Raw genomic sequence first — 27,440 nt, forward strand, 5'->3', positions numbered from 1 at the left:
AGAAACGTCAGCCTTCATGCTCCTCTGATGCTGCTTGCCTGCTGTGTTCATCCAGCTCTACACCTTGTTAGTTCATGAAGCCAGTAAAACTGGGATGCTCAAGAAGATGGATATGGGGAATTGAAATGTTTTGGGAGGTTGAAGGAGTGGAGTTCAGAGAAAGGGAACGGCAAGGACATGGAAGGATGAAAGTTTTTAAATCATGGGGTTTTAAATTTTAAAAAGCTCGAAACCTGTGTAGGTTAGTGAGTACAGGACAAACAGGGCTGGTGGAAATGAGGAGGCGTACAGCAGAAGTTTTGGATGATCTTAAGGAGGGTAGACTGTGGAAAGCCAGCAGGAGTCCTTTTACATCATCAAGTCTAAAGTAGTGGAGGCCCAAAGGGTTCAGTAGCAGAGTATCTCAGGCAGATGCAGGGCTGTACAATGTTACGGGGTGGAAATAGGCCATCTTAATATTGGTTCAATTATGTGATTAGAAGTTCATCTCATGAACAAATATGACACCAAAGTTTGCAATTAGTCTGGTTCACTTTCAACAGCACCTTCAAAACTCCAACCTGACTTCCCCTCACTTAAGTCCATGGAAATTCCTTAAACTTTCCTCCATTTCTCCTCCTAACCTACCACTTTGACACCATACTTTTGGTCATCTGTACTGCTATCTTATTAGGTGGTTTGGTGTCAAATTTTGATCTAAAAGGCTTCTGTTGTACACCTTGTAGTGTTTGATTATGTTTAAAGTGATATGTAAATGCAAGTTGTTGTTGTTACTGGCTGAATGGGAAATGATACATTTGCAAGTTTAAGCAGAGCCGTAAAGTGCTGTAAATTAGAAGCAACTGCTTTAAGACACACACAGCTGGAGCTTAACATCCACCGTTCCCATTCTTCTCCTCACAAACAAGTGGCAGAATAGGCAGCTCATCATTTGATGTTTAATACTGTACAAAAACACCAGCTTGTGGACACTTTGGCAAAAACCATGTGAAGTAACAAAAAAAGCAGCTCGATAAGACAAAAACTGCTGGGCTCACACCTTGTTATCTCAGATTCTCCAGCATCTGCAGTTCCTATTATCTCTGAGGCAATTTTGAATACTTGCCTTGGTAACATAGCTTTCAGAAAGAAGTTAAGCTCACAAGAAGCTTGGCAAGTGACAAGCACCACACTGCCACAGATTCCATTGGCAGTGCTTAGTAGCTCTGTCTGAAATGATCTAGCTTTTAGCTGAGTCTAGTAGCATGCTGGCATCATGTCCTACATCTCATTGACATTGCTACTGAACATCTAAACAAATTGTTATGAGCAGATGGACCAGGACAGGATTGGAGATGGATGTAAAGAACTTTGGTGAAAAATTCTGGGAGCTACCATGGACTACCAATGTAATGAGCATATTGTTGCCATGGCCACCAGGCAACCTTCGCATGGGACCTAACACAGGCAAATCTTGTCATCTGCTGCATTTCAACTATCAACCACAAGCGCTTGCCAGTGTTAACTTGCACAAAGTGTGTTAGACACCGTGTTTGGTTTAAGAAGTTTCAAGGGAAAGTGCCCTATGGGCCCATCATAAAACTGACAAAAGTGCAGGCTGGTATACTCAAAAGACCAATGCTTCACATGAAATGTTTCCTATAATTTTCATTTGGTTATTATTCGCAGTCATTATCCAGTCACCATGTCTTAAGTACTCGCACTTGGTATTGCTACATTACTGTGAATGAGGAGAAAGACATGCTGGATTGAAAGACAAGGATCTCCTCTGTCTTGAAGGTTGCAAGAGCTACTGAAAGTACAGAAGATTATCTCCATCAGGTCATGCCCACAGTGGAATGCTGTTGCAGGGGTTCACTCTCAGCTGACTCTTCCCTTTTCAAGCATGCCTTGCAATTTTGGTGGGATAAGGAAGATGAAAACAGCAAAAGCTGGGTCCAATGTTTTAAGGGGTTCTGCTTAGAGGGAATTTCCAGCTGTGTTTTGCCCATATTTAAGAGGCTCTAAGAAACAGGAAATGTGTGCACAGAGAAGACATACCTCTGCCCTGCTTCTGATAAAGGCTCACTTCTTCCTCAGTTACAGACAGATATGAGGAATGTGGGTTGACTCCACTGGAAGAGACTGCAACCTCTATCCTGTGGGCCCTGTACATTTACTGGAGAATGCCATCTTCTACTAGAGCACCTATAACTCTTTAATATTCATGACAGTTGTGCTGTCCTCACTATCATTACAAGCAATTAAATATCTTTTCTGTTCCTACAGCTTTTCAGTGTAACAGCAATATCAGCATTGAAGTTGGAGATTCCCACGAACTGCGCTATACGTCATAAACTCTGGGTATGCTTTACCTCTGCCGGTTCCAAACTCAAAACAGAGGGAGAACTGGATCTAAAATAAAATTCAGCACACACAACCCCACCCCACCGAAACATAGACAGGTGGAATAAATTCTTTGAGCCAGAAAATCCTCCTTTTTTTTGCTGGAATTCCAAAATTAGCACGCTAATCTCCAATGTCTGATAAGCAGTTGTTCTCACAGTATCCCATAAGTGTTACTGTGCAGGAGGCATACATCCCATCATGCCTATACCGGCTCAATAAATGAGCATCATCACAATGTGACAATGACCTGCTTTCTCCCCCCAGTCATACACTTGCACATTATTTTCATCCCTCTCAAATTGAACTTGCCACCACATTTCGGGCAGTGCATTCTATACCCTAAAAGCTCACAGAGAAAAATAAACTTCATCATTTCATCTTGTTTATCTTGCAGATCAATTTAATTCTGTGCCTTTTTGTGTTTGCTCCTTTCGTGAATGGGAACAATTTCTCTCTATCTACTGTAATCAGCCCGCTCTGATTTTGAAAACGTCTATCAGATCTCCCCTTAGCTTTCTTGTACAAGAACAGTCCCAACTTATTGTATCTTTCCTCAAAACCTTAAGGCACATTCCCAGTTGCCTGTGAGAAGTTGTTGGTGAGCTGCCTTCTTGAACTGCTGCAGTCCCTGTGCAGTAGGTACACTCACAGTGCCCTTAGGGAGAGAATTCCACATTTCTGACCCAGTGATAAATGAAAGAATGATGATATAATCTCAAGTCAGGATGGTGAATGGCTTCGAAGGGAAATTGCAGGTGGTGGTGTTCCCATGTATCTCTGCCCTAGTCCTCCTAGAGGTAGTGGTTCTGAGTTTAGACGGTGCCATCCAAGGATCTTGGGTGAATTTCTGTTGATGGTACGCACTGTTGCTACTGGGTGGTGTTGGTGGAGGGAGTAAATATTGGTGGATATAGTTCCAATCAAGCGGCAGCTTTGCCCTCATTGATGTCAAGCTCCTTGAGTGCTATTGGAGTTGTACTCAACCTGGCAAGTAGGGAGTATTCCATCACACTGTTCACTTAGGTGTTGTAGATGGTGGGCAGGTTTTAAGAAGTCAGGTGCTGAGTTAGTATTCCTAAGCCTCTAACTGGGTCTTGCAGCCACTGTATTTATATGGCTAGTCCAGCTGAGTTTCTGCTCGATGTTAACCCTGAGATGTTAACAGTGGGGATTCAGTAACGGTAATCTCATTTGAATGTCAAGGGATGAAAGTCAGATTGTCTCTTGGAGATGGTCATTGCCTGGTATTTGTGTGGCATATATCATAGTTGTCAATTTTCAGCCCACGTCTGGCTATTGTTCAGGTCTTGTTAAAGTTGGACATGAATTGCTTCAGTATCTGAGGAGACGTGAGTAGTGCTAAACATTGTACAATCATGGGCAAACATCCTCACTTCTGACCTTATGATAGAGGAAGGTAATGGGCGAAGCAGTTGAAAATGGTTGGGCCTAGAACACTACCTTGAGGAACTCCTGAAAAGATGCCCAGGAGCTGCAATGACTAACCTCCGACAACTACAACCATCTTCCTTAAACTCCAACCAGCAGAATCTTTGCCCAAATCCCATTGATTCCAATTTTGCAAGGGCTCCTTGCTGTCACTTTGTCAAAATGCAGCCTTGATGTCAAAGCCAGTCAACTCACCTCTGGAATTCAGCTCTTTTATCTATATTTAAATCAAGGCTGTAATGGGGCCTCGGCAGAGTCCAAACTGGGTGTCATTGAATAGGTTATTGCTGGGCAGGTGAAGCTTGATGGCATTACTGGCGACTCCTTCCATCACTTTACTGATGATCTAGCTAGACTTGAGGGGGAGTAACCAACTGGATTGGATTTGTGCTGCTTTGTGTACACGATGTATCTGGGCAATTTTCCACATCTGTAGGACAGATGCGGGTGTCATAACTGTACTAGAACAGCTTAGCTAGGGGTGCGGCAAGTTCTGGAGCACAAGTCTTCACATGACTGCTGCAATGTCATCAGGATTCATGGCCTTTGCAGTACCCTGATTATCCAGCTGGTTCTTGATATCAAATGTAGTACATTGAGTTGGCTGAAAACTGGCATCTGTGGCTCTCGGGGCTTTTCAGCAGAGGCCAAATATATCAAAAATAATTCTGATTTGGCCCTGGCCTTAGTCATCGTTGCATTGAGGTTCAGTAGCAATAATCAATTTTTCAACATAACGTGTTTATAACTGTAGCCTCAGAAACAGACACATTTTATCATGGTAACAGGGTGCAGAACTGGATGAACACAGCAGGCCAAACAGCATCACAGGAGCAGGAAGGCTGACGTTTCAGGCCTAGGCCCTTCTTCCGAAAATGGTCTAGGCCCAAAACCTCGGCCTTCCTGCTCCTCTGATGTTGCTTGGCCTGCTGTGTTCATCCAGCTCTACGCCTTGTTATCTCAGATTCTCCAGCATCTGTAGTCTCTACTATCTCTGAAACATTTTATCATGGTAATATTTTCCAGTATTCTCCAAAATAAGCAAGCATTCAACTTCTCAGAAATATATTTTGTCAGATCAGTTTTGAATGATGGGCAGTATGGATCCCATAGCAAATGTTGGACGGCCTACCTCAGGCAACAGTGCATTTGGAAGGTCTGCCAGAAGACAAATCCCAGTTTGTTCTACTCAAAAGCCCTGTTGGTATCGTTAGATCTGAGGATTCTTCCTAAATTTGCTCGGCCTGCACCCATTATATCATCACCATCAAGAAATAACCCAATGGTTTTAGTACAAAATTTGGAAATCTGCGCAGGCAACAACTGTGAACATGGCTGTCAAGGCAAGGATGGACAAAGGTCTTTGAGAATTCAAAGCCAGCTCAGAAAGGCTGATGTTTCCACACACAATCAGCAAGTCATAGGATAATTAAACTTAGTAGTCTAAACAAAAATATCTGAAGTTACATTTTGCCATACTTCGTAGTCTATGTTTAAAATCTTCACATACTTTTCATGCTTAGCATTATATACACAATACTTTTAAAAATCAAGAAGGCTTTTATGTTAAGACTGAAACAAACTATGGATGCTATAAATCAGAAACAAAAACAGAAATTGCTAGAAAAGCTCAGCAGATCTAGCAGTATCTGTGGAGAGAAATCAGAGTTAACGTTTCAGCTTCCCATTCCTGAGGAAAGGTCACTCAACCTGAAATGATAACTTTGACTTCTCTCTACAGATGCTGCCTGACCTGCTGAGCTTTCCCAGTAATTAATGACTTATACTTCAGTTATTTCTCTTCCTTAGTGGTCATCTTCCTCACTGAGAATTTTCTCCATAATCTCCAGAAATGTCCATCGTTACCTGATCTTTCAGAAATGCCCAAGGGTCCAATCGTCTCTCCAGACTGGGGGATGTTTGGATTTAATTTACTACCACTTCAAATGGCATAATCAATTTTTAATTTTCAAACTCAAATGCTCCTTCTTCATTCAATAAGTATCTTTTATATAAGTCCAGTAGCAATACTGAGAGGCAGCCAAATAATGTATTCTACCAATGCTCAGTCTTCAGTGGCTACAACCACTACACATCATGGTCAACTCACAAGCAGTTCATTTACATTATGTGTAACCCACTGGTGAATGTCAGAATTCACGGTGAGCAGACATCCCACACATCATTTTTCTTTTATTTAACAGAAAATATTTCTCTGGAAAAATGAAGTGGTGATTTATACATTGCCTTTTATATACACATATACAATCATACAAATATTGTTTTATGTATCAGGAAATTTGAAGCATTTTGCAGCTAAATGCTTACATTGAAATAATGTTATAATGTTGGATATAGCAGCCAATATGATGATAGCAAGCTTCCCCAAAACACGAGTATAATAACAACTGGACATTCTCTGCAATGTCAACTGAAGGATAAATATTGGCAATATAATTCCCCTTCTTCAAACAGACCAAGACATCTTTTTCATTGGGCTGCGAGGGGAAACAGGTCATTGGTCTAATGTCTGATGAGAAAAATGCAATCCGCAGAGGAGCATTACTCCATGTGTACCACACACTTGAATGTCAGCCGAGATTTAAAGAGGTTATCAAAGAGTTATATAGTTCTGATGAGGCTTGAGAATAGAAGCGTAATTATCTTCATTTTGAAAATGCTCAAGGAAATTTAAGAGCCTTAAACAGATTTTATGAAAGGGAATTATTTTTCACTACTAACTATGTATTAGATTGTTAGCACATTTTCTTAAAGTCATCTCATCATGGTTTTTGAAGACTGCATAAGGTGGATACTGAGGGTGGCACAGAGGATATGTGGAAAAATGGGAAAGATCAATTGGCACAGAGGTCATGAAGGTCTGGTGGGAGTGAGGTTTGAGATTTAGGCAGCCTAGCAACTTCTGAAACAACAAGGACAAACAACTAGGCGATCTGAGGCAATCCAGCCTGCCTTGGCACTAACTCACGACACACCACCCCAATGCTACCTAAATCTGGTTTCTGGGTCAATGGACTGGCTCATCCTGCACCTGTCCTCCAACCTCCATTGAAAATGGAAATTTTCAGGACAGGTTTTACGAACCGGGCCCCAGGAAGCTGAGAAATTTCCGAACCCGAGTTGTCCACTTTGGCAACCAAAATGCAACCCAATATTTCCATTTGTGGGAAATTGCGAAACCAGAGGCCATTAATCACCAAGAAATCCAAGTGTGAACTTAAAGGTAACTTCTTCACAGGAAGAGTGGAATGATTTTGGAGCTTGCCACCATTGAGCGAAAAGTAGATGCATTTGAGAGGAAGCTAGGCTAAGATATGACAGACAAGTGAGTTGAGGATTATGCTGATAAAGTTACATGAGGAAAGAGGGAGGAGGCTCCAGTAGGGCAGTAATGCAGCAGGGCTGGATGGGCTGACAGACCTGTTTCTGTCATGGAATCATACAATTTTACAGTACAGGAGCCCATTTGGCCCCACATGTCTGTACCAGCTCCTGAAAGAGGAACCCAGCTGGTCCCACTCTCCAGCTCAATCTCTATAGCTCTCTAATGTCATCACTTTCAAATATACATCCGGTACAAATGTACTTCACTGTGCTGCTGGGTGAATGAATAAAGATGGAACAAACAGCTTTCACTGTGCTAATCATTTTGTGACAGGACAAAATAGGACAGAGATGTAGGCCATATGGTCCCTTGAGCCCATTCTATCATTTACTTATAAGTCAAGGTTCAACTGTACCCTGGGGCCATCTATTTTGATTCCCATACCCCTTAATACCTTTAGCCAACAAAAATCACTGTATAATTCTTTGCAAATGATGTTTCAAAGGACTTGAACAGCGAGATTTTCTCCCTAAAATCATACAAACATTTTTACCAATATTAAGTCACATTTTCTGTCCACTTGTGCAGAGCACATTGAAGCTAAAGCATATTACACAGAGTAAACTTACTGCAAAGATTCACACTTATTTATTCACTGCAGGCCACAGCAAATACAGCATCAAAGAAACAGTGACAGATATCTGGCAGGACCACAGGCACATCAATTAGTCACACAGATCAGGCAACAAGGTGCAATATTAGGGCAGGATTTGCAAGCAGGCTGCAGGCTGCTCTCACCTCTTGGAGGTCCCACTCTCCGACTGCTGCACCAGCCTGCTGGTGTTGGTGTAAAAGGGCTTCAGGAAAGTCGGGACGGACAGGGATGAGGGAAGGCTGCTGGAAGTGGATTCGCTCTCTGAGTTACTGCAATTGCTTCTCACGATATTGATGGGGCTGAGTGAGCAGAACCAGAAGGGGAAAACAAAGACAAAACGCAGGAAAACAAAACAGTGGTCAAACAGTGAAGTCAGAAGCAACAGTCTGCCTTGTGAAAAGTGATCTCTCCAATAATAGGAAAGTTCTGCAGGAGACATTTTTTTTAAAAAACTTGCATATGCAAACATATCCCTAGGATATAATTTTGCGTAAAAGCTTTCAACGATGACTTGAAGTCTCCAGCTGATACTTTACCCTACTTTTCAAGTTTGCAGCTGCTACCCTTAAAACAACAATAATGCACTACACCAGGTAAACGTTATCACTGAATGTAATGCTGTTTATCTGCAATTTGTTTGATAATGTATTTGTTACTGTCCGTTTCGATATGCTTGGCTTTTCAAGCTATATGTGTTGGTCTGTGAATTATTCGGTAAATTATGATTTGTGCAGAAAATATTTTAGAAATGTTGGTCTTACATTTTTACATGAAACGATAAAGAGGTTTTTCAGAATGCTAACATGAACAGCCATACAACTGTAGATGGAAAGAAGCAGAAAATGTAATATCTGGATAAACTTAGAATATTTTGTGCAGTTTATAAACGAAAATTGTGATATCTTGATTAAAGTTTTCTGGGAAAATATTCTGCATTCCATGTATTGGCACTTTGCATTGTCCTTTGCTATTATAAGATCTTGGCTAATTCTGTTATTGAAGTGCTATGCCATTACTTTCCCTTCCTCTATTGAAGGGATCTGTTCACGAACCTTCTACTCTCAAGTTGCATTTGACCTGAGTTTAAGAACATTGCGTGGATGTAGGGAAACACAGCCAAAATGCAAGACAAATTCCCCAGTCTCAAGTCTCTGAGTAAAATAATCAAATATTTAGCAAAAGTATCAAAATAGGTCATTCAAAGATTAGCACATATAATTTCATGTTGGGAAAGGAAGAGATTTGGAATTATTCACTAATCCTCTCTTTATGAAATACAAACAAGACTGCACAGCTAGCAAAAGCATGGTACAAACCTTCACCTCACCTGGTATTCAGATGTTGGCAAGAAGTCAAGTGGGCAGAGTGCCAGAGGAAGGAAAACTTCAGAGTGAAAACTACAAACTTGCTAGCACCTCAAGACTCTAATCATTCTGAGCATGTGGTCCGGACAGGTGCTATGAAAATGAACACTCAACTATCTTTATCCCTTAATCAGAGTCCACAGTCCGTGTTACAAGTTACACATTGGAACTAAAAAGATGATAAAAGTGCAAAACAATGGAGGCAGTTTAACAGAGATATTACCATTCAACGAAACTTAAGATAGATTTTAAAAGAATTTGGCTCAACAAATTCCAAACATCTGTTTGTTTTTAACTGTTATTTAGTGATCCAATTCCAATATAAAATACACAGTGTATTTAATAAAATGAACGTTGATATTAATTTACAAAAATTGCATTTATTTATATGTATATACTTACAGCAAGAAGGAGCTAGCTGATAAATGCGATTCAATTTCTAAGACTAGTCTGTAATCACAATTCTGTTTAATTCAGGAGTTCTATTAAAAAAAAAGTTGCCCATCAATAAACATATATTTTGTCAGTGAAGTCAGCAGGCCACTGTAAAAACCATTCTGAACCAGCACAACAGGTAAAATTTGGAACACTAGATGGCAATCTGAAACTCGTCATTTTCCCTGTTTGAATATAGGTCGATTCAGGGCAACATTCATAAAAGACTTGTGGAAAATGCTTCTCTTATGCGAAGCAATATGATAAATCAGACTGTAAAGAACATACTCACAATTTCATAAGAAATGGTGAAAAGGGAAAGCAGATACCTCATGCTTAAATCAAGGCTTTAGATAGATGCACTGTGCTTGGATCAGCAATTCCACACAATGGTCTTACCTCACTGGATTGAGTTGCATCATGTTACAAAATTGCATTATTTGCCATCTTCTCTCAGGAGTTTGGACACCTGCATCAAATTTTCTGTCAAACTTTACTTTACCAAGATTAGGATCAGCATCTCCAATCTACCCACGCAACTGACATCCCTTATCAATGGAACCATTCTTTTGAACATGTCATATATCCTTTCTAATGCCTGCATATCTTTCTCATAATTGGACCCAATACTCCAGTCGATGCTGAACCAGCATTTTACAAAGTTTTATCTTGCTTTTGTACTTTGTGCACCTCTATGAGATAAGACAGCTCCCAATGCAAAAAGAGAGGTATAACGTGAAAAAATCATGAGGGATTCAATTCAAAGGAATTCATAACAGTTTCACCCATAGACAATGATGTTCCTTCCCCACTCCGCAACCCACAAATTCTTTACCTGCTCCGAATAATCTCCGAATGCTGGCGAAAAATAGGAGAGCGGCTGTGGGCCAGCTTCTCATTGGGAAAGCTGATTCTCCGCTTGCTGCTTGATGGCGGGTGACTGAAAGTGTGAGCCCGTCTCCGGAACTGCGGCGAGTCGGGATCTTCTTCTGTGAAATGTTGGCCCAGTGAGGAGATGGGGGATGCCCGGGGGCTGACAGGTGGAGAGTTGGGAGGGGATTCCCCTGGAGAAGCGTCCTGTGTCCAGAGCCACGGCAGAAGTCAGAAAACAAAAAGCATTGACATGCTCACTTTTAAAAAGCTGACAGCAGAACAGAAATCCTGCAAATCTGTCAAAGCACTGTCAGATACCCATTGTATGCTAATTTGTGCTATCTAGCCAACTCCCATATCCTGCCGAGCTTAACCCAGTGAAGATTTACAAATACCGCTGCATGCTGCTGATAAGCAAGCTCTGTTTTGAAGTTTTCTAAAGTAATGCTGGTGACCAGCCTTTTCACTTCTCTTTTGCTGATGACACTATCTTCAGTGATTTTGGAGTGCTCCCTGAATGCTGGAACTGCAATCGCAAGCACTTCCTCTGGATTTCACCAGCAGACTTCCTGCTCCATGGAAAGTATTCGAGCAAAACAAATCTACTGTTGAAAAGTGTCACCGCTGAACTCAATCAGGTTTCACTTGAGCGGGCGGGCAAGAGGCTAAAAAGATGGGCTGACCCACCCCTAGACTCACCCTGGAAGCATCCGATGCAAGGCTGTTGCAACGTTCAAAGCTGTCCATACTTCCTAACCGTCCCCGCATCTTGGCACCCTAAAGTGAAACATGAATGCATAAAGTCAGATGTGTTGTTAAACCTGGTACTTCCGATCATTCTTTAACAAAGGAGACTGGTCAGGCTTGGAAATGATCATCCAGGGTGCACTGTACTTGTAATCATGACATTATCACATTTTTAGCAACAAGAATTGGACTGTGATGACATGAGGGATGTGGCCAGGTTACTGATTTATTAACAAGGATATTTGGAAGAGTTACTTGAATTTATATTTTGTTCAACCCTCAGGACTTTCCAATGCACAACCCATCCAATTAGGTGCTTCAGAGGTGCAGTCATTTTCACATAACTAAGTGATCATAGCCAAAGTACCTGTTTGACTGACATCTGAAAAGAGTGACATTTTTGTTTAACAATTGCTGACAGAGGGACAAATCAGCAACAGTGTCCTGAATATAAATTGCACCTTTAAGGCAGCATGACATTGTGTCACAAGAGTGCTACTAAACAAAATTTGACTGTATCAGATGTCAAGAAGGCAAGTGACCACAATCTTGTCAAGGAGGTGGGTTTTAAGAGACAACTGGGGAGGAAAGGTAACATGCAGCTCGACACTTTGTTAACTCAGATTCTCCAGCATCTGCAGTTCCTACTATCTCTGAGGAGGAGAGGTGCCAAGGTAGAGGTTTAAGAAAGGAATTCCAGAGTGTTGGACCAATAGACAGCTGAATGTACAGTCACCCTTGGCATAGAAGTGAAAGGAGAGGAGATTTGGGTCAGTGCAGAGATCCATGAGCTTCATGGCCCTGAGAGACTGCAGAGATAGGGAGGAATGAAATCACGGTTTTGCACCCACGCTAACTCCTCAAGGCAAATTTGCAGGATCAAACCATGAAGTTGGGAGGATAGAAAGTAAAGACTTTTCGGTTTCTTTGAGGGAGCTGGCAACGACAAGGTTACCATGTACATAAAGCTGCATGGCAGACAGCTTACACCTAATGTGGGAAAAAACACTCCTTTTAGAAACATGGCATGCAATGTATTTGAGTGCACTGGTTTCAACAGACCAGAATCACTCTCAGCAATGAGTTATGTTTGTATACCATCTTTAATGCCGTAAACTGTCCCATGGCAATTCACAAAGCAAAATCAAACAAGATAAGGTAGCCCATAGCTTGGGTGTTAGGTTAGAAATCCAAAAGTTAGCTGGGAAAGATTATCTTAAAAATTGGAGGGAGTAGGAAGTTTGAAAGGAGGGAATACCAGAACTTAAGAGTCCAGCTACTGAAGGCTCAGCCACCAGTGGCAGCACAAATAAAATAAGGTTTTCACCCTGCTCTCATCTAGTTTCTCTCCTTACCTTCTTTAGTCTCCATTTTAATCATCAATTCAATGGACACTGGAATCTTTCCCCAACTCACTTTCTTTGACACACAATGTATAAATAAGGCTGAGCCACATGACTCAGCTAGCCAGTGATCTCTCATCGCTCCCTGGCTTAACTCTGCAGTGCAAGGCTTTAAAGAGATGAAAAACACTTTGAAAATCCCCAGCGAGCCTAATAAGGAGTACAGTGATCTGACACAATCCTTCACAAATTCCTGACTACGTTAGCTGCATGTTTACTATGCTGTGCAAAGCTGCAGCAGCAGCAACACAGTGTCTCCCGAGCCTATCACAGGAAGCTGGGGGAGATCAGCCTGATAAACAGAAGGCCAAACATGTGCAACATGGACAGGGAATAAGTGACCACAAGGTCACAATTCAAAGTGATTTCAGGGTGAAAAACACTCAATCTTAGAATATTTATATTTAGACAACACTTATTGGGAATTAATGTGGAATAAATTTTACCACTGTTGTAATAATTGTCAAAATTGACCGTTTTTGAGTGTGATTATCAACCAAGGAATGCATGGACAATGATGAAAATGTAACAAGCAAAAAAGATTGGACCGAAGGAACAAAAACACTGGCTATTTTCCTCTTTGCTAAGCATTAGATATGGTTACATTTTAATCAAACACAGTGTAGCCAACAGAGCAGATGCAAACAGCCAGAAACTTGACCTAAGAGAATAATTAGCTAAGGAGCCATGATAAGTAAAAATGCAAGCCCACTCCTGACACTACACTGCTATCAATACTTAACTTGCCAACTCCCTAATTCAGCACGACGGGCACTGAAGAAAACAAACTGGTTAAATGAAGGAATAATTTGCAACACAGATTTTGAAATGACTGTGAAAATGTGATTATGGTGATTCAAGTCTTCACAGTGGCTTGTTACTACAGCGTGCTGTTTAGTTCAAACGAGTGTTTATAATTAGTGTACACAGATTTACCATCAACAATACTGTTGCAACTTTGATGAAGATTTATTGTTCAGGCCTATATAAATTCCCACCACAACTGACTAAACCTGCTTGAATACCACATGGAAACCTTTGCCTGATAACAGCCTAGTGTGGTTTCTAGGGACATGTTACAGTGTTGAAACTAGGCCTCATGGCTCACTAGGTTTCACACCCCTATCTCTGAGCTAGAAACTATGGCTTCAAGTCACACTCCAGAATGTACTGGCTACCGAAGTTGCATCTGTGACATGCTTCCAACAAGTTGATAATCAGCCTCATAATCCTTTTAATACTTCCCCAAAGAGGGAAGATAAAGTGTTGACCCAAGCACAAAACAACAAAAACTGTGCTTTAGGAATAAGACAAAATGGTTGAAACTAAAGCAATTGTAAAAATAAAGTCAGCCCAGGTTACAACTGTAAAAATGTGGGGTGGATGGGTGGGTGAGTAGATGGTGGGGGTTTCAAAGTACAACCTAGAAGGCAAGGTATGAATTTTTTCACAGGTTCTAACAGCATTGAAACAGGGCCTTTGGTCCTCAATGCTCCACATGAGATTCCTCACACCTCACATCATCTCAGCCTGTGATAGACTCCAACACCTTTCTCTATCGATTCTTCTTGTTAACTTGGGAAGGCAGCCAACATAATCAAAAATCCCTTCCAGCCTAGTTACAATCTCTTGCAACCTCTTCTGTTGAGCAGAAGATATAAAAGCTTAAACACACATATCAGCAGATTCAAGAACAGCTTGTTCCCTGTTGTTATAAGATTTCTGAATGGACCTTTCAAACTTTAAATTTAATATTGATCTTGTTCTTTGTGCACTTTCTCTGCGGTCGCAAAGTTGTTTTTCTCGCTCTGTTCTATTACCCTAATGCTCTTTGTATGATATGATCTGCCCGTACTGCATGCAAAACAAAACTTTTCACTGTACCTAGGTACGTGACAATAATAAATCATATCAAATCAAATCAAAAAATTCCTTTAAGCGCCCAATGATGCTGTTATCCTCCTTGGTTGAGCACTCTGATGTGCTGAAACAAGACGTCTGATCTTACAAAACACCCTAAGGTTGCATTTTTACATGAGGCACGCAGCTGTGTTTGACTGAACAGTTTGCAGCAGCACCAGGTAAGACCCAGGAATGATTGTAACAAGAAAGTCACGCACAAGTCCTGTGCATGCTGCGATAAAAAGGCAGCTTGGATTTTCCAGAGGCCTTGCCCATTGCAAAGGAAGTATTGCTTTTCATGAAATGTTTCAAGACTGTACATGGATAACTATTATCTCATGCAGAGCACAGAAAGTAAATTCCAGCTACCTACTGTAAAAATTACCAAGTAACTTTTGTTTGTGCTGTGAAGTTCTAAAAAAACACACAGGTTCCAGCATTCTTATTTCCAACAGTTGATATTTTAATCATTGAAAAAGAAAATCAGTGATTCTTTTACAGTGATGAAATTTGTGTTGTTTGAAAGAAAAGCTTTTCTTGAAAGCTCCAAACTGAAAGAAATTAAATGTGTTGCTGTTCTCATGCTGGTTCATAAAGAGACACCTCACTGATGTCGATACATATTTTATGTCAGTCCTCAAAAACTTCAACATGTGACTCATTTAAGTAGCTCCATGTGGATTCTTATCATGGTTACCATCCACGGAGGACAGGGCGGCTAAATAGCCCAGATTTTACTAGCAAGATGTATTTGCTTCATGCCTATTTCCGTTTTAGAAATTTCATCCCCAAACTTGCAAAAAAGGCAAGTTTCTAGCAATATAACAGTGAATGTGGAACCCTGGTGAAAAACGGAACAAACTATGCATTTCCTTAACCAATAAGTTTATATGCATTAAGAAGTAAATGAGAGAATTGAGAAGGCCGATTAATCAAAACAGGTAAATTCACAGTCAGATTAGGTATAGAGCAAAATGCGGAAAGGGAAAAAGATTGCAATCAGGGGGAGAGAAAGAGGAGACAGAAAGCAAAGGTCAGAGGTTCTTTAATTTTCATTTTGATATTTGTGAAACAATTTGCTACTCTTAACGACATTCCACACTCTGCTTGTGTTTTGGGCTGAAAAGGTGCTTTGGCAGTCATTAGTAATTGTCACATCTTAAAAGGTAACTTGCACTATTAAGAACTTAACGTAACTTTGTGACAAGTTTCATGAGCAATTTATGATCAAACAGGGCTTTAAGGAAACAAATGACACAGCTATATATTTCGCAGCAACCTTTGGTGATTTGCAGTTCAAGAGCTATATTTTCCTCATAGATATTTTCCAACCTCTTCAGAGATATGATTACACACCTCTGGAGGGTGTGGGCCTTGAACCTCGGCCTTCTGACTCAGAGACAGGGAGACAAACAACACCGCGCAAGAGCCCTCACAACTTTCATTTATTTTTACCACAGAAAGGGGAACAACACAAGGGGAAGATACCAAGGTAGTATTGAAAATTCCACTCATATCTCTTCCTTATGCTGGGAATTTGTACATCATAACATTTCATTCAAACATTTATTTTCTTCAGCAGGTCGATTAGATTAGATTCCCTACAGTGTGGAAACAGGCCCTTCGGCCCAACAAGTCCACATCACCCCTTGAAGCATCCCACCCAGACACATCCCCCTATAACCCACACACCCCTGAACACTGCAGGCAATTTAGCATGGCCAATCCACCTAGCCTGCACATCTTTGGACTGTGGGAGGAAACTGGAGCACCTAGAGGAGACCCATGCAGGCATAGGGAGAATGTGCAGACTCCGCACAGATAGTTACCCAAGGCTGGAATTGAACCTGGGTCCCTGGTGCTGTGAGGCTGCAGTGCTAACCACTGAGCCACCGCTCACAATATTCAAATTAAAATCATTTCTACCCAGGAGCATTTTAAAGTAAAATTTTAATTTTAGCTCAGATAATAATGTTTATTGCAAAGGCACCTTTTGTTTCTCTCAATTAAAATCTCTAAGAATATCTAATCATTCATCCAATTTTGTTTGCAGATCATGAAAATGCAGAGGATGCTATACAACAGAAATATACCACTATATCCTATTCTTTTCAAAATAATAAAGCACTTTCTTTTTCTGCACACTTTCCTGACACAAATGTTAATGGTTTATACTACTGTCCCATTAATATCACTTATTTACAAATACATACAGACACACACACTCAAGACCCCAATGCTCATTGACTGAATTAGCTCTAAGCTAAGCAACATCTCGATTTCAAAAAGGTTATCCTAATTTTCAAATTTCTCCATGGCCTCTCCTCTTGTTTTCTGTGATCTCCTCCAGCCCTACAATCCTCTGAGATATCTGCATTCCTACATTGGGTCACAGAATTGGTCGATGTTAAGTTACTTGAATGAAGAGCACAGCAGTGCAGGAGTTACCCTACACCGCATACAATCTGACCTGGCAGAACTTTCATTAAATATCAAATGCTAATGATACAAGTGGGAAGTTAAAAAGTTCAAGAAGCCAGAACAAGAAGTGGGCAATAGTATTTCCCTCTCCACAGTGAAAACTTAGAACTGCATTTCATCAACAATTCAAAAACAACCAAACAAAAACCAGGAAAAAAACACCTGTGCGTTCTTTGGGCTCATTTGCACATTCCCCAGGTTATATGTGTTTGGCTAAAACAACAGTCTGAGCTGGGCTTTGTTTTCAGGAAATTTAAAATATAGGTGTCCAACATGGGGATTTGTTTTCCACATGGGTGACTGTGGTAAAATGGACAACATTCCTTTGCTCGCTTATCCATTGTGAATTAACTGAAGTTAGTGATTCCAGTGCCTATGCCCTTCATATATACAACGCATGGACCAGGCAGCCAATCAAAATCAATGTCCTGCTTTCTCTGAAACTAGGGGATGGTCTTGGAGGCAGTAAGAACTGCGGATGCTGGAAGCCAGAGTGAGTTCTTTTATTTCACCAATTTTCTTTAAATTAAAAAATATTTTAAAATTGGATAAGTGTATACACAGTGAGCCAGAAGAATTCTTCGGAGGTCAAGGGTGCAATCTTCCCAGCCCAAAACAAGATGGGCCACAGCATGAAATTTGGGAAAATCAAGTGAGCCTTGGGCAAGGCCCTTCTCAACATCAACACCAAATATTCCAACAAAGTTCTTGGCATCGAGACAGGATTCTCACTCAAGAACAGTAAGAGGCATAATAGCACGGATTATCACTCATTATCAGCCTTCTTATTACATAATTGTTCTTTATTAATACGCAAGCTCCTATTCTCCCACGCACCAGACACGGAGAATTCCTGACAGGTATGGGGCAACACAGTGGCTCAGTGGGTTAGCACTGCTGCCTCACAGCACAAGGAACCTGGGTACGATTTCAGCCTCAGGAGACTGTCTGTGTGGAGTGTGCACATTCTCCCCATGTCTACATGGGTTTCCTCCCACAGTCCAAAGATGTGCAGGTTAGGTGCATTAGCCATGGGAAATGCAGGGGTACATGGATGGGGGGTGGGGTGGGGTGGAATGTTCTTTGTGGGGGGACAGTGTGGACTCAATGGGCCAAATAGCCCATTTTTACACTGTAGGGGTTTTACGATTCTATGAAAAGTCAAAGCAGTTACCTATCAATACCAGCTCAAGGCTCTTAGTGTTAGACACATAAATAGATCATTCAGCCCATCTAGTCTGTTCCACCATTCAAGAACATTATGCCTGATCTGATAATCCTCAACTCCACTTTCCTGCCTCTCTCCCACAGCCCTTGATTCCTTTACTGATTAAAAATCTATCTCAGCCTTGAATATACTTAACATCACAGACTCATTGCTCATCCAATGGTCTTCCAAACAATCAAATTTAACTTTGTTTGTCCCAATGACTATTTGTTTCCTTTGTTCCACTGCCAGGTACTGCGATATTGCAAAATAATTCCCATCTCCTTTTCATTAATTAGCACTGCACTGTGAGCATGCATCTACAGATGATGTGTACCTCATTCCTCCGGGCCAACAAAAGCAACTCAGATCCAAAGATGTGCTTTTGAAAAAGGACGAATTTGAATTTAGTTAGCACTGTCTGCATGTCTTCATAAGGTCCCAAAGTGTTTCGTAGCCAATAATTTACTATTGAAGCATAAACATGATCATGACACAGGTAAACATTGTAGATAATTCGAACAAGAGTAACCAGAAATGAACAGTCATGGTACTGTGTTGCAATTCGCTCGGGGAGACTTGATATGGCAACATGGACATTTACATGCATGTTGTAACCTGGAGCAACGGATAGTGGTGGTAGACGCTCTAGTTTCTTTCTATCGCATGGCTAACTGGGAACCCTTCCCCTTACTTTGGGGCAGCATGGTGGATCGATGGTTAGCAGTGCTGCCTCACAGCACCAAGGACTGGGTTCAATTCCACCCTCAGGTGACTGTCTGTGTGGAGTTTGCACATTCTCCCTGTGTCTGCGTAGGTTTCGTCTGGGTGCTCCAGTTTCCTCCCACAGTCCAAAGATGTGCAGGTTAGGTGGATTGGCCATGCTAAATTGCCCGTAGTGTTCAGGGATGTGAGGCTTAGGTGGGTTATGGGAGGATGGGTCTGGGTCGGATGCTCCAGGGGTCAGTGTGGACTGTTTGGACTGAAGGGCCTGTTTCCATACTGCAGGGATTCTATATCCACTTTCCATTGTTAGAAGAGTTTACAAGTTAATAGCTGTTTGGCCAGGTGAATGCAGCATTCTTGGCTACCAATTTCTGGGGTGGGACTTGAACCAAGGATTTTTGGCTTAGTGGCAGGGTACGTTACCCACTGCACCGGGAGTCCAGAATAAATGAAAAGCATGACCAGCTAATTTGTTTCAGTGGTAATGACTGTGACACAGGAAGTCCTTCCATGCTCTTCTTTGAAGAGCGCCATGAGATTATTCCCAGTCACTTGATCTGGCAGAGTGAAACTTGAACCCACGAGTTTAAGACTCAGTTGTGTGAGTGTCACACAAAGTGCAAATGCTGTTGCTACTGTGCATGGTACATCCTACAGCAATTTGCACATAATAAGCTCCTAAAGCAGCAAATGAGATGAATGGTCCACTACACTGAATTGTGGGAAGGAGGGGTGAGGTACATTTTTGTTTCTAAAAAGAAGCCTTATTTTTCTTTGAATAACAGCCTGTGATCTTTTCTATCGATCTGAATCATGGACAGAGGGCTGGGACGAGCTCTGGTTAGCATTAGAATTTAGGAATGTGCCTCCACAAAAGCATCATTCTCTCAAAAACAGTGTCTCAAGGCATCACTCCAAATTGTCGGTATGCAGTGCTTCAATCCACAGCCTTCTGACTCAGAGCAAGTCTATTCTCAACTGTGGCTTCAGGTGTTATTCAACTCCACAAGCTAAAGGTCGTACAAAACAGTGGTGTCTGTGTACTAATTCACACCAAATCCTGTTTATCCATCACACTGTCTTCACAAATAACCTTGATATTTAAATTCTCATTGTTGTTTTCAAGTTCCTCCATGGTCATTCCCCGTATTTCTGTATTCTCCCCCACCCCCACGTCCCTCCGAGATATCTACCCTTCTCTTAATCTGATTTTTCAAATATCTGAGATCTGAAGCACACCTCCACCACTGAACGTGAAGCCTGGGCCCTGAACCCTCCCTAAACATCTGTACCCCAAATCTCACACCTGGCTTTCATTCTTTAAGATGCTATTCACAATCTACCTGTTTTGGCCAATCTGTTGTGCTCTGGCTAGTCTCTCCATGTGCGATTTGTTTTTTTTTGGGGAATGTTCCTATGATATACCTTGAAATGTTTCACAATGTTAACTGTATATAAAGTTGTTATTATTGAAATTGAGCCAAGATTCAGATTTTCAGTCAGTTCTCCCTGGGACTTTTGAGGTAATAGCCATCTGCATCACTGCTATACTATCACTTCACTATCATTACATAATGCTGGGCATGATGTGTCTGTCTTTGTACTGTTGAAAGATTTCACAGACCAACAGGATGAAACAAAACAATACTGCAACAGAGATAATGGGAACTGCAGATGCTGGAGATTCCAAGATAATAAAATGTGAGGCTGGATGAACACAGCAGGCCAAGCAGCATCTCAGGAGCACAAAAGCTGACGCTTCGGGCCTAGACCCTTCATCAGAGAGGGGGATGGGGGGAGGGAACTGGAATAAATAGGGAGAGAGGGGGAGGCGGACCGAAGATGGAGAGTAAAGAAGATAGGTGGAGAGAGTGTAGGTGGGGAGGTAGGGAGGGGATAGGTCAGTCCAGGGAAGACGGACAGGTCAAGGAGGTGGGATGAGGTTAGTAGGTAGCTGGGGGTGCGGCTTGGGGTGGGAGGAAGGGATGGGTGAGAGGAAGAACCGGTTAGGGAGGCAGAGACAGGTTGGACTGGTTTTGGGATGCAGTGGGTGGAGGGGAAGAGCTGGGCTGGTTGTGTGGTGCAGTGGGGAGAGGGGATGAACTGGGCTGGTTTAGGGATGCAGTAGGGGAAGGGGAGATTTTGAAACTGGTGAAGTCCACATTGATACCATATGGCTGCAGGGTTCCCAGGCGGAATATGAGTTGCTGTTCCTGCAACCTTCGGGTGGCATCATTGTGGCACTGCAGGAGGCCCACGATGGACATGTCATCTAGAGAATGGGAGGGGGAGTGGAAATGGTTTGCGACTGGGAGGTGCAGTTGTTTGTTGCGAACTGAGCGGAGGTGTTCTGCAAAGCAGTCCCCAAGCCTCCGCTTGGTTTCCCCAATGTAGAGGAAGCCGCACCGGGTACAGTGGATGCAGTATACCACATTGGCAGATGTGCAGGTGAACCTCTGCTTAATGTGGAATGTCATCTTGGGGCCTGGGATGGGGGTGAGGGAGGAGATGTGGGGACAGGTGTAGCATTTCCTGCGGTTGCAGGGGAAGGTGCCGGGTGTGGTGGGGTTGGAGGGCAGTGTGGAGCGAACAAGGGAGTCACGGACAGAGTGGTCTCTCCGGAAAGCAGACAGGGGAGGGGATGGAAAAATGTCTTGGGTGGTGGGGTCGGATTGTAAATGGCGGAAGTGTCGGAGGATAATGCGTTGTATCCGGAGGTTGGTAGGGTGGTGTGTGAGAACGAGGGGGATCCTCTTGGGGCGGTTGTGGCGGGGGCGGGGTGTGAGGGATGTGTCGCGGGAAATGCGGGAGACGCGGTCAAGGGCGTTCTCGATCACCGTAGGGGGAAAGTTGCGGTCCTTAAAGAACTTGGACATCTGGGATGTGCGGGAGTGGAATGTCTTATCGTGGGAGCAGATGCGGCGGAGGCGGAGGAATTGGGAATAGGGGATGGAATTTTTGCAGGAGGGTGGGTGGGAGGAGGTGTATTCTAGGTAGCTGTGGGAGTCGGTGGGCTTGAAATGGACATCAGTTACAAGCTGGTTGCCTGAGATGGAGACTGAGAGGTCCAGGAAGGTGAGGGATGTGCTGGAGATGGCCCAGGTGAACTGAAGGTTGGGGTGGAAGGTGTTGGTGAAGTGGATGAACTGTTCGAGCCCCTCTGGGGAGCAAGAGGCGGCGCTGATACAGTCATCAATGTACCGGAGGAAGAGGTGGGGTTTGGGGCCTGTGTCGGTGCGGAAGAGGGACTGTTCCACGTAACCTACAAAGAGGCAGGCATAGCTGGGGCCCATGCGGGTGCCCATGGCCACCCCCTTAGTCTGTAGGAAGTGGGAGGAGTCAAAAGAGAAGTTGTTGAGTGTGAGGACGAGTTCAGCTAGGCGGATGAGAGTGTCGGTGGAGGGGGCCTGGTCGGGCCTGCAGGACAGGAAGAAGCGGAGGGCCTTGAGGCCATCTCCATGCGGAATGCAGGTGTACAGGGACTGGACGTCCATGGTGAATATGAGGTGTCGGGGGCCAGGGAATTGGAAGTCCTGGATGAGGTGGAGGGCGTGGGTGGTGTCACGGACGTAGGTGGGGAGTTCCTGGACCAAAGGGGAGAAAATGGAGTCCAGATAGGTGGAGATGAGTTCGGTGGGGCAGGAGCAGGCTGAGACGATGGGTCGACCAGGGCAGGCAGGTTTGTGGATTTTGGGAAGGAGATAGAAACGGGCCGTGCGGGGTTGGGGAACAATGAGGTTGGAGGCTGTGGGTGGGAGGTCCCCTGAGGTGATGAGGTCGTGAATGGTGTTGGAGATGATGGTTTGGTGCTCGGGTGTGGGGTCACGATCGAGGAGGCGGTAGGAGGTGGTGTCGGAGAGTTGGTGTCTGGCCTCGGCGATGTAGAGGTCAGTGCGCCATACTACCACTGCGCCACCCTTGTCTGCGGGTTTGATGGTGAGGTTGGGGTTGGAGCGGAGGGCTGCCCGTTCTGCGGGGGAGAGGTTGGAGTGGGTGAGAGGGGTGGAGAGGTTGAGACGGTTAATGTCTCGACGGCAGTTGGAGATGAAGAGGTCGAGGGAGGGTAGGAGGCCTGGGGGTGGTGTCCAGGAGGAGGACTTGTGTTGGAAGCGGGTGAAGGGGTCAGTGGAAGGAGGGTTGGGTTCCCGGTTGAAGAAGTAGGCATGCAGGCGAAGACGGCGGAAAAACTGCTCTATGTCCAACCGTGACTGGTATTCGTTGATGTGTGGTTGTAGGGGGACAAAGGTGAGCCCCTTGCTGAGGACTGACCGTTCGTCCTCAGTCAGTGGGAGGTCTGGGGGGATGGTGAAGATTCGGCAGGGCTCAGTGTGGCTGTCTCCTCTGGGGTTGCAGGCTGTGGAGGTTGTGGGCGGAGCGATGAGGTCGTCGGCCGTGGGCGGGGTTCCGTCGGCCGTGGGCGGGGTTTCGAAGGCGTCGGCCATGGGCGGGGTTCCGTCGGCCGTGGGCGGGGTTTCGAAGGCGTCGGCCATGGGCGGGGTTCCGTCGGCGTCGACCGTGGGCGGGGTTGCGTCGGCGTCGACCGTGGAACATATTGCTGTCAGTAGATGGCACTATCACCAAATAATAGCAGGTTTTCCTCCTGATGTATACACAGAATCTTTACTGAGCTGTGAGTCACTAGGAACTCAATCAAAAGCTCTCAGTTTGCAATTCCCATTCACATTCAGGCTAGTGACAACTGGCCTCAGAGCTAGGGAAGGAGATACGGTTAGGCATCTGATCCCCAAGCAGGGTGCCACAGGTTGGGAAATGCCTGTACTATAAGCAAGGAGGAAATAAGACTCGAATGTGATGAAATCTTTGTGATGAAACAGAAGCAGTGATAGCAGAGGAGAACAGGAGCAAATAGGAAGTCTTTTACGAAGTGTACATTCTTGTTGCTCGTGCATTGTACATTTATCATCAATCCAGCTCAAAGGTACTGAAATGCAGTTGTGAATGAGACAAGTTTCATTCTCAATGTTGCTCCCCTTTCTGGCTGGCAGTAGATGAACTGAGTTCCATACTGAGAGCGGTTCCATATTCTTATTCATATGCACTGCACTTCTCACTGAGTGTCGGCACCCTGGAAATAATCAGAGGCCTAATCACACCAAGAAAACTATATACATTGCTTCTACATCTGTGTTGGTGTGTATTCCTACACCTCTGTAAAACTACACACTACTCAACTGCTCTGTTTTCTCTCTCTCTCTCTCTCTCATTCCTGTCACTATTGTTTTGTTTCTCATTATCTTCTATCCATCCCATTCCTTGGTTTCTTTTGCTTGTCTTGTTGTCCCATCCTTCGAGCCCTACTTCTCACTCTTCTCTCCACTATTTCTCTTTATTCCTCCATACGCAAAATATAGAGATCACAAATTGTCAGTATTGTCAGATTGTCACATCATTTTGCTGCCAGGCAAGTTTGGGTCACTTGATGTTCGTGCCTCATTCAATAAACGTAACACATTCTTAAGAACAGTTATCCATCCCATTCCTTGGTTTCTTTTGCTTGTCTTGTTGTCCCATCCTTCGAGCCCTACTTCTCACTCTTCTCTCCACTATTTCTCTCTATTCCTCCATACGCAAAATATAGAGATCACAAATTGTCAGTATTGTCAGATTGTCACATCATTTTGCTGCCAGGCAAGTTTGGGTCACTTGATGTTCGTGCCTCATTCAATAAACGTAACACATTCTTAAGAACAGTTAGTGTTATGCTGAATTCATGACAGTTTTGCCTTAAATATTGCCTTAAATATCCAAATAACTTGCACTGATCTTTTTTGTCGGGAATTCCATTTGATTGCAGCAAATGCATTCAAAAAGCAATGCCCTAACATCTCTCCAACAAAGAGAAATTCTTCCTCAGTTCCTGAAACCAAAAACAGGTTTTGTTTGGTGGGCTTCAGGACCCTGACATCAGAATCAAATGGAAACGCAAAGCTCACTATGTGAGGCACAGTTGCCCGGTTGTGATTTTCCCTGCATTGGCCAATTAAAGGTCAGAAGGTGCAATTAATGGTCACTAGCACAAGGAAGATCTCCAGCTCTGAAGCAGTAGCATGCTGCCCTTCATGGTATAGAACGTATTCCTGGACAGAGCCATCTTCTTGATAACATTTTAACTTTAAAAGCAAAAAATTGTCCTACACAGGAGAACGACCATTTACACAGGGGTTCTTGTGCACAAGTTGCAACCAGCTGAAAACAGGCCAACCACAATGAACTGCAGAGGGAGGCCACCAGGGGGCAGCTGGTTTAATCCGGTACATCTCGGAAGACATGGAGTCTGGGAAATTCCAATTGGACTCCCACAATTGACCTTGACAGAGCTTTAACAGGCTCAAATGGTGGCCAAATCCTTTTGCCTCACCATCTCTGCGTTTATCCCTACCACAATATAGGAATCCTTTCCAAACTTTCAGTACAGGACAGGAATCAAGCCCTCAAAGCTTTCACACAACTACAAGTACTTTCCATACAGGGCAAGGTTCAACATTACAAAGCATCCCCCATTATATATTTTATGGTAGAATATAAACTGGAGCTTTATTGAGTATAATGTTGCAAAGGTTTTATGTGAAGATTCCTTGCATTCAATTGCACTGTGTTGACAGTGGATAAGTATTTACTGTAGTAGAGTGAAATGGTTAAAATGTTACTAGAGTGTCCAAATAATAAGGACTATAAGATTAAGAAATTTGAGAGTTCTACGTGCTTTGAGTTTTGAGGATGGCATGTAATATCAATGAAAGGAGTGCTAATTCTAAGTAAATTAGGGGTAAAGCACTTAATCAGCACAGATGCAGGATGAAGTCAAATGCCTTCATTGTTCAACAGGCCACCAATGAAAAAATGGTCAAGTGAAAGTGGATGTGAAACACAGACAGGCAACTGTTTTGAAGAATTCAGTCAATTTATAGATTACGTAATCTGGACATTATTGTAGCCTTTAGCAAGACCTGAGCTCTCTAATTAAAACATTAAATAAACTTAATGGCATCAGGAGATAGGAGTTTAGGGGAAACAATGTTAATGCTTCATAATTACATCAACAGTTTGCCACAGATTAAAAATCCTACAAAAGGATGCAGAATTAAGGACACAGGTGTGCTAAATTTGCAGAAGATCTCAGCAATAAAAGGTGTGTGTGTTAGTGGACCAGCCAAGTTGTAAGCCATCATCTGCCCTGACGTGGGAAGTAAATGCAAAGAACTCACTGCAAATAGATGAGGGTGTAACAACATATTTCTCCCAAAACAAAAACAAAACTTCCTTTGGGAATAAATATTATCCCCAAGCTTGGGAAGGGAGAGCAATTAGCTCCATTGTTTTCTAAGCGGTTAAGTGTGCTGCATTCATTAAGGCTGAGGTTTCAGGCAACATTTGCAAGACTTACAGTATCATGCATGAGACTATTTTTAATCTGGGGGCCTGGTGTATTTTTACAAAAGAGTAGAAACACCGGAATCTCTGCAAACGGTTGCAGGTAAATGAAAATTGGGATTTTACAACATGGCAATGAAACTATGAGACTGCATTCCTAAAGGTTAGTTGGCACTGATTATACATTTAGGGAACCTAAATTTTTAAGACATCAAGAGATGTCATGCATTCTGCTTATGTACAAGATGGACAAATGCAAGAACAGATTGTGACAAACCAGTTGGGAAGGGTGATAGAAAGACACATTGTCTCTGGCAGACAGAATTTATTGACACCCTCAGTCTTAGCCCTCTCACGACAGGCATGATAAAGGGCAAACTGAATATAGTCACTGAAGAATAGGAAAAGACTACTTGTCCTACAAGGCAACTCCAAAACATGTGGTATTGGAGTTACATATATATGCCAGAATGGACAAATGAATTAGAATTAGAATCCCTACAGTGTGAAAAGAGGCACTTTGGCCCAACAAGTCCACACCAATCCTCAGTGCATCCCACCCAGACCCATTCCCCCTATTACCCACCTAAGATACACATCCTGAACACTACGGGCAATTTAACATGGCCAATCCACCTAACCTGCACATCTTTGGACTGTGGGAGGAAGCCAGAGCACCGGGAGTAAACCCACACAGACACGGGGAGAGTGCAAACTCTTTTCAGATATCAGCAATGAAATTCAACATCATTTCCAGTTTCCAGCACAGTATTTGCAAACTTCACACAGACAGACACCCAAGGCCAGAATTGAACCTGGGTCCCTGATGCTGTGAGGTAGCAGTGCTAACCACTGAGCCACCCAACAATTAGACGTTCCACTGAGATATGGAGGGATGCCACTATTATAGGGAGAGCAATATCAAGTACAACCATTAGCTAAATGTGCAAAAAGAGAACTGACAAAAGGAACTTCGACCACACAATGGGAGACTTTTCCAGATAATGACAAATTAGAAGTGTTGATAAAGAACGTTAAATAAAACGAGTTGTAATGAACTCTGGAAAGAATT

General features: G+C 43.1%; 1 protein-coding gene across 2 annotated transcripts in view; it reads right to left on the minus strand.

The window, feature by feature from the left end:
- Positions 1-27,440, minus strand: part of tbc1d4 (TBC1 domain family, member 4) — a 264,316-nt gene that overhangs the window by 62,100 nt on the left and 174,776 nt on the right. The window contains exons 9-11 of one of the 2 annotated variants that reach the window (XM_048532382.2): positions 11,210-11,287; positions 10,473-10,714; positions 7,982-8,137 (exon numbers count right to left, since the gene is read on the minus strand). In XM_048532382.2, coding sequence (XP_048388339.1) covers positions 7,982-8,137; positions 10,473-10,714; positions 11,210-11,287 — 476 coding nt within the window. The remainder of the gene's footprint in view (positions 1-7,981; positions 8,138-10,472; positions 10,715-11,209; positions 11,288-27,440) is intronic. The other variant, XM_048532383.2, reaches the window with a different exon arrangement.

Source organism: Stegostoma tigrinum, chromosome 6 (genome assembly GCF_030684315.1).
Source record: "Stegostoma tigrinum isolate sSteTig4 chromosome 6, sSteTig4.hap1, whole genome shotgun sequence".
NCBI classification, from domain to species: domain Eukaryota; kingdom Metazoa; phylum Chordata; class Chondrichthyes; order Orectolobiformes; family Stegostomatidae; genus Stegostoma; species Stegostoma tigrinum.